Here is a 15,073-nt window from a genome sequence, read left to right as displayed (position 1 = left end):
CATGCCCGCAGAGTGTGCTCTGCATTTCACCTGTGTCCAAATTCCTTATATTACCCTTGTCTGGGATATATTTCAGGGAAATGTTTGCTTTGTGTCTTAATATACTTTTCCATTTTCAAGGTTTTGTTGATGCACTGTTTATTTGAATCAAAATTAAAAAGTAAAGACAGACTATCTACAAAAGACTTACCCAATGGACAGATGCACTTATAGTGGCCTACATCATCTCTGCAGGAGCCCCCATTATGGCAGGGATTGCTGTCGCATTCATTGATTTCCGTGTCACAGAAAGTTCCTGAATAATTGTTTAAAGAAAAAAAAAATTATGCAATTCTAAGTTTGAGTCTTTACATCATAACAGTGGATTTCAACGACATTTAAACATCAAAATCTTTCATGGAAACATTAAAATGCATAAAGGTTTTTTTTTTTTTCAGGTGGATAAATAAACATTAGAACAAGAAGACAATGCAGAGATATTCAGAATCCCTACTGATAAATATTTGATTAAGTCTGAAATGGGGACACCATCCAAAAATTTGATGATTAGCTGCTGTTAATACAGAGCCGTGGTGGTGCAGTGGGTAGAGTGCAGTACTGCAGGCCACTTCAGCTAACTGCTAATTCAACAGTTCAGCGGTTCAAATCTCACCGGCTCAGGGTTGACTCAGCCTTCCATCCTTCCGAGGTGGGTAAAATGAGGACCCAGATTGTGGGGGTGATATGCTGACTCTGTAAACCGCTTAGAGAGGGCTGAAAGCCCTATGAAGCGGTATATAAGTCTAACTGCTATTGCTATTGCTATTAATCTCTCTACTATATAAATAATCTGACTCTTAGGTGGAAAGGGTTCTTCCATATCTTGCATTGTCAGTTAGAGTGATCTCTTTATGTCTAGCAAAATAAAAATGAACTAAAGTGAGTTCCGTTTAGGAGAAGCAGAACTGTAGAATATTATTATCAAACAAGAAATATCAAATCCAGAAGATTAGGCATAGGTAGAAAAGAGCCAGAATAATAAAACAATAAAATATCTTAAAGAAAAAACAACACAAACTAACCGGTCTTTCATATATATGCTAGCCATACCCTTACTGGGAATCGATAGAGAGATAGAGATAGAGATAGAAGATAGAAGATAGAGATAGATAGATAGATAGATAGATAGATAGATAGATAGATAGATAGATAGATAGATAGATAGATAGAGATAGAGATGATAGAGAGATAGATAGATAGATAGATATAGATATAGATATAGAGATAGAGATAGAGATAGAGATAGAGATAGAGATAGAGATAGAGATATAGATAGATAGATGATAGATTGATCGATCGATAGATAGATCGATAGATCAATAGATTAGATAGATATAGATAGATAGATAGATAGATAGATAGATAGATAGATAGATAGATAGATATAGATATAGATATAGATATAGATATAGATATAGATATAGATATAGATATAGATATAGATATAGATATAGATATAGATATAGATATAGATATAGATATAGATATATAGATATATAGATATATAGATATATAGATATATAGATATATAGATATATAGATATATAGATATATAGATATATAGATATATAGATATATAGATATATAGATATATATCAGATGTGGGTTCCTACCAGTTTGCACTTATTCGGTAGAACCGGTTCATCAAATCTACCGAACCAGTTAGAAGAGGTTCCACCAGTGGACCCGGAAAGCAGGCCACACCTACAGAAGAGGTTCCAAAATTTTTTAAAACCCACCACTGGCAAGGATCTTGTAACTTGACAGCTTTAAGACTTGCATGCTTCAATGCCAGAGTTTCTGATTAGCTACTTGGACCAACCTAAGTACTAATTCATAATTTCATACCCGATCACATGGGCGGCAAGCCACTCCCACCCGGTCACATGGGTGGCAAGCCACTCCCACAAAGGAGGCCACACCCACAGAGTAGGTTCCAACAATTTTTGAAACCCACCACTGATATATATATATATATATATATATATATATATAGATATAGATATAGATATAGATATAGATATAGATATAGATATAGATATAGATATAGATATAGATATAGATATAGATATAGATATAGATATAGATATAGATATAGATATAGATATAGATATAGATATAGATATAGATATAGATATAGATATAGATATAGATATAGATATAGATATAGATATAGATATAGATATAGATATAGATATAGATATAGATAGATAGATAGATAGATAGATAGATAGATATACACACAAGGTAACTGAAAAAAAATGCAGAAAATACAATAATTTTGTCCTGAAAGATGGATTTATCCAATTGGTTTATGTAGTCCTGTCTTCTTAATACATTCCCAAGAATTAAGAGAATATCCTAGGACAGATTTGAAATTGCATCTTTTTAAATGAAACGCAGAATACACTTGACATTTAATCAAGAATACCAATTCCCAGGATCTAAATCAGGAGTCCCCAAACTTTTTAGCTCATTGCCCTCTTCAGGAAATTTCAGATTGTTCATTGACCCCCAAACATTTACTAAATGAAAATAAATATAATTGATACTACTTTAAATAGAAGTACTACTAATAATAATAACAAGATTAGACAGTCTCAGTAATTCTTAGGGGTCAGTATTGACCACATTGGGGAATCCTGGCATAAATGAAGAATATATATTTACCTCTTTTCATTTTCATTAATATCATACTTTGAAACAATATCCACGTGACAATATAGTTGACTCTTCTAATAAAAGTTTAGAACCTTTCCCCTCTTATATTGAAGTCAAGATAATGCTAAGATAAGTCATACTTTCCCCTTAGTTCTTATTACGACTTGGAAATGCATAATTTACAGCATTACAATCTGATTAAGTATTAAATGAATGTCAGGGGAGATCTTGACAATAATCCACATGGCTTTTGATACCTAATTATCGCTCTATTCTTGACTGAGGGCTGTATAAGAGGAAATTGCAACAAAAGAAATAGATAGGCATTTTGTTTATGCAATGCAACAGTAGTCATTTTATTTTAGTAAGTAGAACATAAACAGAGAGACTGTGGAGAAAATAGATTCTTCGAATTTGTTCTACTTCTTTCCCCTTTTGCCTTAATTTTCCTTCGCTAAATATAACCTTGACGATCAAATTGTATATGTTCATCATCAGGAAATTTTATTCCTGAACACAGGGTACCAGATAAAGCAAATTGAGTTAGCACAGTTTGCTGAGTGAATCATGGTGATGGTGATGATGAAAAGCTAATCCCATGAAAATTGTGATTGTTGAAAAAAAAGAAGGGGAAGAAATGTTTTAGGTGTTGGATTTTTTTCTCGCACGGGCAAAAAATCAACTATTTAAATCAGAGATGTCCATCTTTGGCAGATTTGGCATGCTGGTTGGGGTATTCTGGGAGTTGAAGTCCACAAGTCTTAAAGTTGCTACAATTGGACAGCTCTGATTTTGATAATATAAAGTTGCTAAATGGATATATAGAACCGGTCATTATCAGAATGAAAAGCTAAAATCTATCACCCTAGAGCCAGGCTACAATTGTTTTTGGAAGCTCCATTAGTGAAGACTTGAGATTCATCATAAGTCTCATGGTATACACTACTCCTATGTTGCTACAATCTGAGGAAAAACAAGTAAAGCCTTCTAATTTCTCTCTTTCTCTCAATTGTGTCTTGTTAAATTGTTTAACAAGACACAACTGTGATTTTCACAATCTTGTCCCCCTCCATTCTAATCAATAGCAATAGCAATAGCAGTTAGACTTATATACCGCTTCATAGGGCTTTCAGCCCTCTCTAAGTGGTTTACAGAGTCAGCATATCGCCCCCACAATCTGGGTCCTCATTTCACCCACCTCGGAAGGATGGAAGGCTGAGTCAACCCTGAGCCGGTGAGATTTGAACCGCTGAACTGCAGATAACAGTCAGCTGAAGTGGCCTGCAGTACTGCACCCTAACCACTGCACCACCTCGGTTCTTAAGAGGAATTGGAAAAGGAAAGGCATACCTGGGAAAGACTGAGTTAATTTAAGTTAATGTATTATAGATATTCCTCAATCTATGACTACAATTGAGCCAAAAAGCAGTTGTTCAGTGAGTTTTGCCCCATTTTGTGGCCTTTCCTGCCACAGTTGTTAAGTGAATCAGTGTAGTTTTTAAGTGAATCATGCAGTTTTCCAAGAAATCTCTCATTGCTTCTGAGAAGCTCTTTTCAAATTTGGATACTGTCCCCTTTGTAAACAAATTGCTAGTCTTCATAGACAGATTACCTATCTAGAATCTCTAATCTGTGCTCTCCAATCAGAAATTAGATGCCCAATTCGGCCATTCCACACTTTGGAGATGCTACGCTATCAGCCTCCTCTACCGCAAAGATCCTGCAGGAGAAGAGCAGTCTGGACAACCGTGGGATCTGGCAGGGTGAGAGCTGTGAACCATAAACACAAAGCTTTTGCTGTGACCCAGCATAACAGATACAGCGCCCTTGCTGACCTTAATGGGGACACTAAAGAGACAGGTCAAGGTAGTTGTGATAATGATGACCAAAATAAGCAGGGGATCATGGTCCAAAATGAAGAACTTTCTTTGGAAAGGTGAAGTGGGGACCCAGGTATCACACAGCAGTCGCACAAGAAGATCAAGGTATATAAAAAGAGAAGTCACCTTCTGGTTGGTGATTCAATCGTAAGGGATGTAAATTTAGGAAAGGATACGGTGGTTTTAAAAGAGGTCAGGTGTCTGCCAGGTGCTACTGCCAGCAGATAAAAGAGGCATATTCTTAAGATAGTCAAGAATGCAAATAAGGACTGTGACTTTGATGCTATTATACATCTTGGCACAAATGATCTATCCCAAAAAGATGTACTTTCTGAAAGAATGATTTCCAGAGCTTGGGGTATGAACTTAGTAATATAGGTTGTAGGCTTATCTTTTCAGAGGTTTTACCAGTATATACGGAACAAAAAGGGAAGGGCCAGCATGTAGCAGAGCTTAATGTATGGCTAAAGGAGTGGTGTAAAAGGGAAGGCTTTGGTTTTATTAGTCATGATGCCTGCAGCAGGTCCAATGAAAAACTGTACAAAAGAGATGGTTTGCCCACATCCAAGAAAGGGACTGAGTTACTTGGCATTAAATTCACAGATTTTCTGGTTAAACATTTAAACTGAACAGTGGGGACAGAGAATCAATTGATACAGAACATTTCTGTCCCCAGCAATCTAAAACTCATAGGGTTATCAGTGCATGTAACATAGATGTTTGTGCAGATAAGGTTATCACTCCTGCTGTCAAGCAAAACCAAGCATTTAATAGTGAGTGCCATACCATGTGCATGAATCATACAAGTGGCAAGAAAATAGGGGCAGTCAGGCATAACACAGGTTATGTAGACAGTAAACACAGGGTCAATCAAAATGGACTCAAATGTCTATACACCAATGCACAGAGTATGAGGAATAAACAGGGTGAATTAGAAATTCAAGTAAATGAAGGTAGATACGATATTGTTGCCATTACAGAAACTTAGTGGCATGAAACCCACAAATGGAGTATACAGCTAGAAGGATTTAAATTATTTAAAAGAAATGGACCAAATAAAAGAGGAGGTGGAGTTGCACTATATATAAGAAATAACTACATCTCTACAGAACTAGAACACAACAATGATGAGAACTATCTTGAATGCAGAGGAAGTAGATGAACTTTTTGTTAGTCAGCTAACAAAGGTATATAGGAAGCACACCACAATAGTAATGGGGGATTTTAACTTCCCTGACATCAACTGGGAAACAAACTCTGCACCAAGTGGAAGATCCAACAGGTTCCTAACGAACCTAGCAGACAACTTTGTTTCCCCAAAAGTAGAGAAGGAAACAAGGGGATCGGCCATATTAGACTTAATTCTCACTAGCCGAGAGGAAACGACAGAAGGTGTGGGAGCCACAGGAACCCTGGGGGCAAGTGACCATGCAATATTGGAATTCAACATTATGCAAACACAAGTAGTAGAACAAAGTCAAACTAGAGTCTTGGATTTTAAGAGAGCTAATTTCAATAAACTTAGAGAGAGCTTGGGAAGAATTCCTTTGATGAGAATCCTCAAGGGGGAAAACAACTCAAGAAGCTTGGGAAATTTTGAAAAATGAGATTACAAAAGCCCAGCCTAGCATAATACCAATGAAGAAGAAAAATAACAGTTCGAAAAAGAAACCAGCATGGCTGCATAAAGAACTCTCTGACAAATTGAAAGACAAAAAAGTTAAGTATAAAAAGTGGAAAGATTGGGATAAAATTAAGGCAGAATATCAGCAAATTGCCCAAGCCTGTAAAGATGAAGTAAGGAAAGCTAAGGCTCACAATGAAGAAAGGCTTGCCACAAAAGTAAAAAATAACAAAAAAGCTTCTTCCAACATGTTAAAAACAAGAAAAAGGTTAAGGAAACAATTGGTCCATTGCTGGGAGAAAGTAGCAAGAAAGTGACAAGCAACAGGGAGAAAGCAGAACTATTTAACTCATTATTTGCATCTGTCTTTATACAAAGGGATAAAACAGTCCAACCTATCAAAAACAGCACCACAAAAATCAGATTAGGAACACAAATTGAAATAGGGAAGAAAATGGTGAGTACTTGTCTACCCTAGATGAGTTCAAATCACCAGGACCGGACAGATTACAACCCAGGGTTCTGAAGGAACTGGCAGATGAGATCCCAGAACCACTGAACTATATCTTTCAGAGATCCTGGAACACCGGGGAACTGCCAGAGGACTGGAAAAGAGCTGATGTGGTTCCCATCTTCAAAAAAGGGAAAAAATAGATCCAGGAAACTACAGACCTATCAGCCTGACCTCAATACCAGGAAAGATTCTGTAAAAGATAATCAAGCAACAAATTACCGAACACCTAGAAGTAAACAAAGTAATAGCCAAAAGCCAACATGAGTTTGTCAAAAACAGATCATGCCAGACTAATCTTATTGCATTCTTTGACAAAGTGACAAAATTAGTGGACCAGAGGAATGCTATCGATATAGTTTACTTGGACTTCAGTAAGGCATTTGATAAGGTAGCTCATAACCTACTACTAGATAAAGTAGAAGAATGAGGGTTGGACAGCATCACCACCAGATGGAATTGTAACTGGCTGACCAACCGCACTCAATGTGTAGTCCTCAATTGAACTGCATCTACATGGAGGGAAGTATGCCCCAAGGCTCTGTTTTAGGCCCAGTACTCTTCAACATCTTCATCAATGATTTGGATGAGGGAATAAATGGGGAACTCATCAAATTTGCAGATGACACCAAGCTGGCAGGAATAGCCAACACTCCAGAAGACAGGCTTAAGATACAGAAGGATCTTAACAAACTTGAATATTGGGCACTATCTAATAAAATGAAATGCAATGGTGAAAAGGGTAAGGTTCTACATTTAGGCAAGAAAAACGAAATGCACAGACACAGTATAGATGGTATCTTGCTCAATAATAGTAATTGTGAGAGGGATCTTGGAAACCTAATGGACAACCATTTAAATATGAACCAGCAGTGTGCAGCAGTTGCCAAAAAAGCCAACACAGTTCTCGGCTACAGAAGGAGAGAATCAACAGAAGGATAGAATCAAGATCACGTGAAGTGTTAATATCATTTTATAATCCCTTGGTAAGAGCACACTTGGAATACTGCATTTAGTTTTGGTTGCCACGATGTAGAAAAGATGTGGAGACTCTAGAAAGAGTGCAGAAAAGAGCAACAAAGATGATTAGGGGTCTGGAGACTAAAACATATGAAGAACAGTTGCAGGAACTGGGTATGCCTAGCTTAATGAAAAGAAGGACTAGGAGAGACATGATAGCAGTGTTCCAATATCTCACCTGAGGGTAGAACAAGAAGCAATGGGTAGAAACTAATCAAGAAGAGAAGCAACTTAGAACTGAGAAGAAATTTCCTGACAGTTAGAACAATTAATCAGTGGAACACCTTGCCTCCAGAAGTTATGAATGCCCCAACATTGGAAGTCTTTAAGAAGATATGATAGCCATTTGTTTGGAACGGTATAGGGTTTCCTGTCTAGTCAGGGGGTTGGACTAGAAGACCTCCAAGATCCCTTCCAACTCTGCTACTGTATTGTAAGCCAACTTGAAAAGTTATAAATAGTGGTCACATGACCCTGGGGCATTGCAACTGTCATAAATACATGTCAGTTGCCCAGCAACTGAATTTTGAACACGTGACCATGGGATGGCTTCAAAGGTTGTAAGTGTGAAAACCAATCCTGTCACTTTTTTCAGTGCTATTGTAACTTCAAATTGTCATTAAATGAATGGTTGTAAGTTGAAGACTACCTGTATTAACATTAAAAGTATAATGTACTTTTTCAGTAAGACATTATGAATGCTACAAATGAGTTAATCAGATATTGAAGTTGTGTTTTCTATTTTGAGACCATAATTCTTCAGTGAGTTTGATATGAAAGCACATATTTTCTATTCTGTTTCATTTCCTTCTTGTTTTTCTTTATATTTTCTTAAAGCTCTTTTCTTTTATACAATGAACAAATGGAAAAGAAGAATTCTAGATCATTATCTATTGTCCTTAACTGGGAGAGGTTGGGCTGGATGCAGCTTTCCATTTCATCACTAATATCTGATTTGCTTTGGCATTTATTTCGCTCTGCCACAAGTTCAGAAATGAAAGCATAATAAACTGTAGCTCAAATACGTTCTGATTTGTACAACACTGAGAGCAAAGCAATTTCTTAAAGTTTAATAACTGATTGTTCTTAATAGTGAGGCATTTATAAATTATAAGTGAAATAGCTGTACCAAAATTTAAACAATGTTTAAATTGAATCTGACATAGAACTACTGTAAAAGATACGCTGGATTCTCATTTTTCGTAGTTAAAAAAATATATTCTTAAGCAAGCTCTAGCCCTTTAAAAAAAGAAAATGCAAATATAGTTCAGTGATTTACTTGCTTTTTTTACTACACAGTCTATGCTTTGTTTTTAAAATCATTTGGTTTGTGCTTCAGTTGTAACAATGCTTATCATAATAAAATCTGGCATGTTATTTGGCTTAGCTAGATGTTGCAAACAAGATGTTGTATAAATAATCCAATAGGAAATTGTAGTTGTTAAGGGTATTGACTGCGACATATGTGCTACTGAGCTCAATTGGCTTCTTTCTCTAAACAATCCTTCGCAGCCCTGGAAATAATTTCCAGTGAACATCTTGAAATTTTGGAACATCCCTGTTGAGATTTTAGTAGATTCATTCAGATGAAACACTACGCCATGTTTTCTTGCATTCAAATCCATAATTCATGGTTTGCAAGCATCTATCAAACTGGGAACTGTAGCTATGTAATGCTTGTTCCTCCTCCTTAATCCCACCCTACTCTCAACCTTGCCTGCTGCATTGTTATTCACTCCATCCAGTCCTACGTATCCTTCTCATCAGGGGTGGGCTTCAAAAATTTAAGCAATTCCAGATAGCCTATGCTTAAGATCAGGAATGATTTAAACTGTTCAAAATTAGCGTAGCAAGAAGAAGCTAAGATCAATGAGGCCTGGGGCTGATGAGTTCCTGTCCCCGCTCGAATGGTGTGCCTGTTGAGTTGTTTTTAAAATTGTGGTATTGTTTGTCTATGTCTTTTTCCCCCCTATTTGTATCCCCTATCGCCCCCCCCCCCCCCCGACTTGGGTTGTGAGCTGCCCTGAGTCCCTTCTGGGAAAAGGGCGGCATAGAAATATAATAAATTCAATTCAATTCAAGCTAAGATCAATGTAGAGATGTTATTAACCCTTTTTTTATTTCTTTTTTCTCAATATATTTTAGACTGTGTTTATTAAAAATCTATACCGTGTACGGGCTCTGGGAAGTCGGGGGGGGGAGGGAGGTGGGATGTTGGGGGGAGGGTGGGGGAGGGAGGGATATATACTAGGATGTGTTAGACTTCAATGTAATGCGACTTCACATGTATACTGTTTTTCTTTAATTTCTCTGTTAAAATAGGATAGGTTAAGTACATTGACATATAGTGGAAATACACCAAGGCGAGGAGGAGTGGGATAGAAGAAAGATGGGTAGAGAGGGCGGGAGGGAGGATGGGAGGGAGGGTGAGAAGGAAGGGAGGGAGTGGATCGGGAGAGAGGAGTGGTAGAGGGGGAGGGGAAGTAGGGTAGAGGGGGATGATGGAGGGAAGATAGAAAGTTGGAAGAAAGAGGTGTACGGAGAGTGGAAGAGGTATATTGGGTTTCTTTTTGGGGGGTATTGTTGACAAGAGGAATTGCTGTGATTATTGTTTAATGTTGTATGGCTCCGGCTATGCACAGTATATATGTGAGTGTATGAAAATGAAAAAATGGAAAATAAAAACCTTTTTTTTTTTTTAATTTAAGCAATGGGTTCTCTGCCTGGTTGCTGGGTGGGTGGGGCCATGGTGGCCATTGTCTAGTCGGCCTCCTGCACCATGGCAGGAGGCTGTTTTCACCTTCCCCAGGCTCTAGATGCCCTCCAAAGTTTCCATTCTTCTGGAACTTCTGGCAGGCCCATTTTCCCCCTCCCCAAGCCTCTGGGTGGGCACTTACCTCAAATCAAAATGGGCTGCACAGAGAGTCCTGGGAGGGGAAGTGTGGGGTGGGCACGGCGAGGCATGGGTGGGATTTGGAGGTTTGCTGAACCAACTAAAAAGCCTCAACTCAGGCGAACCCGTAGCAGCCCATCCCTGCTTCTCATGACCAACCCTTTGCCTCAGTGGTGGGATTTAAATAATTTAACAACTGGTTCTCTGCCCTAATGACTATCTGGGTAGGTGGGGCTCAGTGGTCATGTGACTGGGTGGGCTTGGCCAACTCAAGGTCAATGGGCGCTTCGCCTTAGCTGTTACAATGTAATAAGGGTGAACCGGAGAGGCAGTTTCTGTAAGCAGGGCAATAAAGATGAGGCTAGAAACAACACAAGAACGTTTCCTTCCTGCCTTCCTTACAGGATTAGCTCTGTAAAGTGGGGAAAAACAAAAGGAGATTTCTTCCAACAATCGGTTCTCTGAACTACTTAGAAAGTTACCAACCGGTTCTCCCGAATAGGTGCGAACCGGCTGAATCCCACCACTGCTTTGCCTCTAATAATACTGTCCTTGTTTATTCTTCTCCCGCATTGTTTGGATCGTATCCTAATTCCAGGCAGAAAAGAATGAGACATTTTCTCCAGAGAGATCTTTAGTGATGTTGGATTTAAATATTAGTTCCCTTTTTCTCTCTTCTTGGGGACTCAGAGAGAGCTTCTATGTTTGGTATAACCAGCATTTCCAGCCCCCCTGATAGTGGCTTGTTAGAAGTAAGCAAATTATTTGGCTGATCACTATCAAAAAAACAGCACCTCTACTTCACAAAGAGCTTATTTCCAGATCCACAACTCATGCCTTCAGTGCTTTCTTAATTGGAACGGCTCATCTGTATGCGCCTCAATTCCCAGCCTGCATATTGCAGCAAGCAGCAGGGAAGACCGGCATAAAGGAAACAGGCTAAATTTTCTCTGTACTGCAGGCATACTGTGAGAGCAATAGGTTGTGTTGTATCAGGGCTCATTACAAGAACTGGCCTTAAGACTGTCTCCAGATTTTCCATCCCCCCCTCATTATTCTGAGATACTCTAGTTATCTCAGTATTACAAAACATTTCAGTTTTAAATAATATATAACAGGCCTGGGCAAAAGTTTGGAAAGACCCTTTCTATCAGTCAAGTACCCTTTCCATGTGGCTCTACTAGGTATTGAATGGAAGCTACTGTGTGGATTAAATTAAATTGTCTGCTTTATTACCTTTTGTGTATAAATGCACATAGAATACCTTTCCATTGATTTAAAGAAATAGCAGTTAGACTTACAGCAATAGCAATAGCAATAATAGCAATAACAGTAGACTTATATACCGCTTCATAGGGCTTTCAGCCCTCTCTAAGCGGTTTACAGAGTCAGCATATTGCCCCCAACAACAATCTGGGTCCTCATTTTACCCACCTCGGAAGGATGGAAGGCTGAGTCAACCCTGAGCTGGTGAGATTTGAACCGCTGAACTGCTGATCTAGCAGTCAGCCTGCAGTGCTGCATTTAACCACTGCGCCACTACTCAATAGCAGTAGTGTGTTCCAGATCCCATCGCAACTGGTACGCTGCGACGGGGCTGGGCATCCTTGGAAGGCACGCACATTGTGCATGCCTGCGCATGACACCACCCAGTGACACTCAGCTGCTTGGCGGAGGTCGGGGAGGTGCCGCACACTGTGTTCGTGTGCACAATTGGCTCGTTTGCCTCAAAAGGCGGTAAGGAACATGGGCGGATGGGTGGTTTCTGGTATGGTAGTCACTGCTCCCAGCTACCACCAGTATGCTCGTACTGGGCCATACCTCCCGGAACCCACCACTGATTCAAAGTGGCTGCTGGAACCCAAGCAGATCAACTTAGTGCTCATAACTGGGAATTCTGGAATCTAGTCAGTGGTGGGTTTCAAAAATTGTAGGAACCTACTCTGTGGGTGTGGCCTCCTTTGTGGGAGTGGCTTACCACCCATGTGACCAGATGGGAGTGGCTTGACACCCATGTGACCGGATATGAAATTATGAATTAGTACTTAGGTCGGTCCAAGTAGCTATTCAGAAACTCTGGCATTGAAGCATGCAAGTCTTAAAGCTGTCAAGTTACAAGATCCTTGCCAGTTGTGAGTTTCAAAAAATTTTGGAACCTCTTCTGTAGGTGTGGCCTGCTTTCTGGGTCCACTGGTGGAACCTCTTCTAACCGGTTTGGTAGATTTGACGAACCGGTTCTACCGAATAGGTGCGAACTGGTAGGAACCCACCTCTGAATCTAGTGCTCACATTTTTTGAGTCGAGATGCTGCCTCATAGAGGATTATTCTACATTGAGCTTAGGTAACTCTATGAAGGAAAATATAACCAGGCATCATATAGTCATATGATCTGCTGCACATCCTACACTCAAAATACTGATGCCTTTATTAAGTTCAATCATAATATTGCAAGTGCTAATTTAAGTACAAGTATATAAGACCCAGTCGTGTGTGTGTGTGTGTGTGTGTGTGTGTGTGTGTGTGTGTGTGTGTGTGTGTGTGTGTCCGTCCAAAAGAGGCACCAGATCTCATTTGGGGGGGATGTCTTCCACTTTTTCACCTCATGGCAGTGGCACTGAGATTCCCTGCCACTGCATGCCCACTTCTTCTGCAACTGCTTGCTGCTGCTCATGTGAGGTGCTCCCAGCCTCGATTTCGTTGTCAGAGGCCTTCGGGAAATGCTTCTGCAGCTGAGAAACGGGCTCTAGATTGATGTGCGCAGTGCTCCTGACCTCTGTTTCGCCATCAGAAGCGCAATGAGAGCTGGTTCCTTGGCTGCAGAGACTCAACGTTTGCTGATTTGGGTCAATCTGCTGAATTTCATTGGATGAATTTATACATTAGATTAGCGTATAAAGTGTTTTATTTACTCCTGGATGAACCTAACATATAATCATAAATGTTTAGTAAACCAAATTTGAAGGTTTAGTCTGAAATATATTGTTGAACAAGCTATGGTTCGATATGTATCTTGAGATAATATAAGAATTACCTGATAATTACAGTTTGTACAACAACATCTTGGGAAAATTTCCTTAACTCCTATGTTATAAGAACCTGTCCTTTTCCTTGCCCCATTATGCTTGCCTAGTTTTCATTCTTTTGATAACCATAGCAGACATATCATAAGTAAACCAAAAACTCTGAATTTCAGAACAGAATGTACTTTTTAATCAAGAAAATTTTATTGGTTTTTTAATTACCATGCTTGATGTTTGACTCACTTGATTCTGCCTAATACTTGAGTATTATAATAGAGTTACTTGATTTTGCTACTGCTATAGTTGTAATAGATTATATTTAATGCATATCATTTTTTGACATTGAGAGAAGGAGGAGAAGGGAGGAAAAAAAACTAGCCCATCAGCTCTTTTTAAAGTAGCACATAGCCAACCAATTGTCCTTGAAGCCGCTTCCTTTAATTAATTACTATCTCTCCTTGCATGCAGAATGACCATATTGGCAGGAATTGATTATGAGGGCACTTGATTTAAAGGTAGAAAAACCCTTCAATTAAAATTATCTTATTACTGACAACATAACAGTGTCCTGTTTAAATTCATCCGTCTGAATACATACTTCAGATTCAGATTCAGATTTAGTTTATTTGTATGCCGCCCTTCTCCGGGAGGGACTCAGGGCGGCGAACAACTCGGAGGGGGAAAAGGGAACATAGAACACAATACACATGATTAAAATAAACAAGAATCATACAGCCATACAGGTCGAGAGGGGAGGGGAACTCATCAACCCCAGGCCTGCCGGCACAGCCAGGTTTTGACGGCTTTCCGGAAGGCCTGGAGAGAGGTCAGGGTCCGAATCTCCGCGGGGAGTTCATTCCAAAGGGCCGGAGCTGCCACAGAGAAGGCCCTCCCACGGGTGGTAGCCAGATGTTACTTGAAGCCCAATGGTAATTTTGTGCAAAAGAAAGAAACCAGAACATTTTAATATCAATGATAATAATATCAAGAAATGGCCTCATTTTCATTTTATTTCAGGAAATAAAAACAAATGCATGGCTCTTTCTAGAATAATGCTTCAGCAAGTCAGTTTGGAGTGAAATAGTAATTTTTGGAATAAATACCTATCAGAGTGCAACAATAGGCTTATTTTTTTATGTAAATATAAAGTGATGTGGCTAGCACAAGAAAAAAAAAGGAAATTCAAATTATCTGTAGTGGATTTTGTCTGGTTTTATATCTTGAGGATAAGAAAACGTATACCGTAGAGAAAAAGACTTTGTGTTCAACTTTGGTTGCTCTCAAACAGCTAAGCACAGTCAGATCTGACAAGTGTTTAAATATTAACTATTACTAGCTGAACCTATAGGCCAGGGGTAGGGTCCTGCCAGTTCTAACCTCTTCTATAGAAGAGGTTCCACAAATCTACAGTGCCGTTTAGAACC

The 15,073-nt window shown here is 39.1% G+C and overlaps 1 protein-coding gene across 1 annotated transcript in view; it reads right to left on the bottom strand.

The window, feature by feature from the left end:
* LOC148045211 (uncharacterized) overlaps window positions 1–15,073 on the bottom strand; it is a 278,032-nt gene that overhangs the window by 162,740 nt on the left and 100,219 nt on the right. Inside the window, exon 7 of the mRNA XM_087719049.1 lies at window positions 191–295. Within this exon, the coding sequence (XP_087575175.1) occupies window positions 191–295 (105 nt within the window). The remainder of the gene's footprint in view (window positions 1–190; window positions 296–15,073) is intronic.

Source organism: Thamnophis sirtalis, unplaced genomic scaffold (genome assembly GCF_051295495.1).
Source record: "Thamnophis sirtalis isolate CommonGarterSnake01/CBP01778 unplaced genomic scaffold, rThaSir2_p1.2 scaffold_6, whole genome shotgun sequence".
Classification (NCBI taxonomy): Eukaryota; Metazoa; Chordata; class Lepidosauria; order Squamata; family Natricidae; genus Thamnophis; species Thamnophis sirtalis.
Note: the sequence above shows the minus strand (reverse complement) of the source record. Positions and strands in the feature narration are given on the sequence as shown.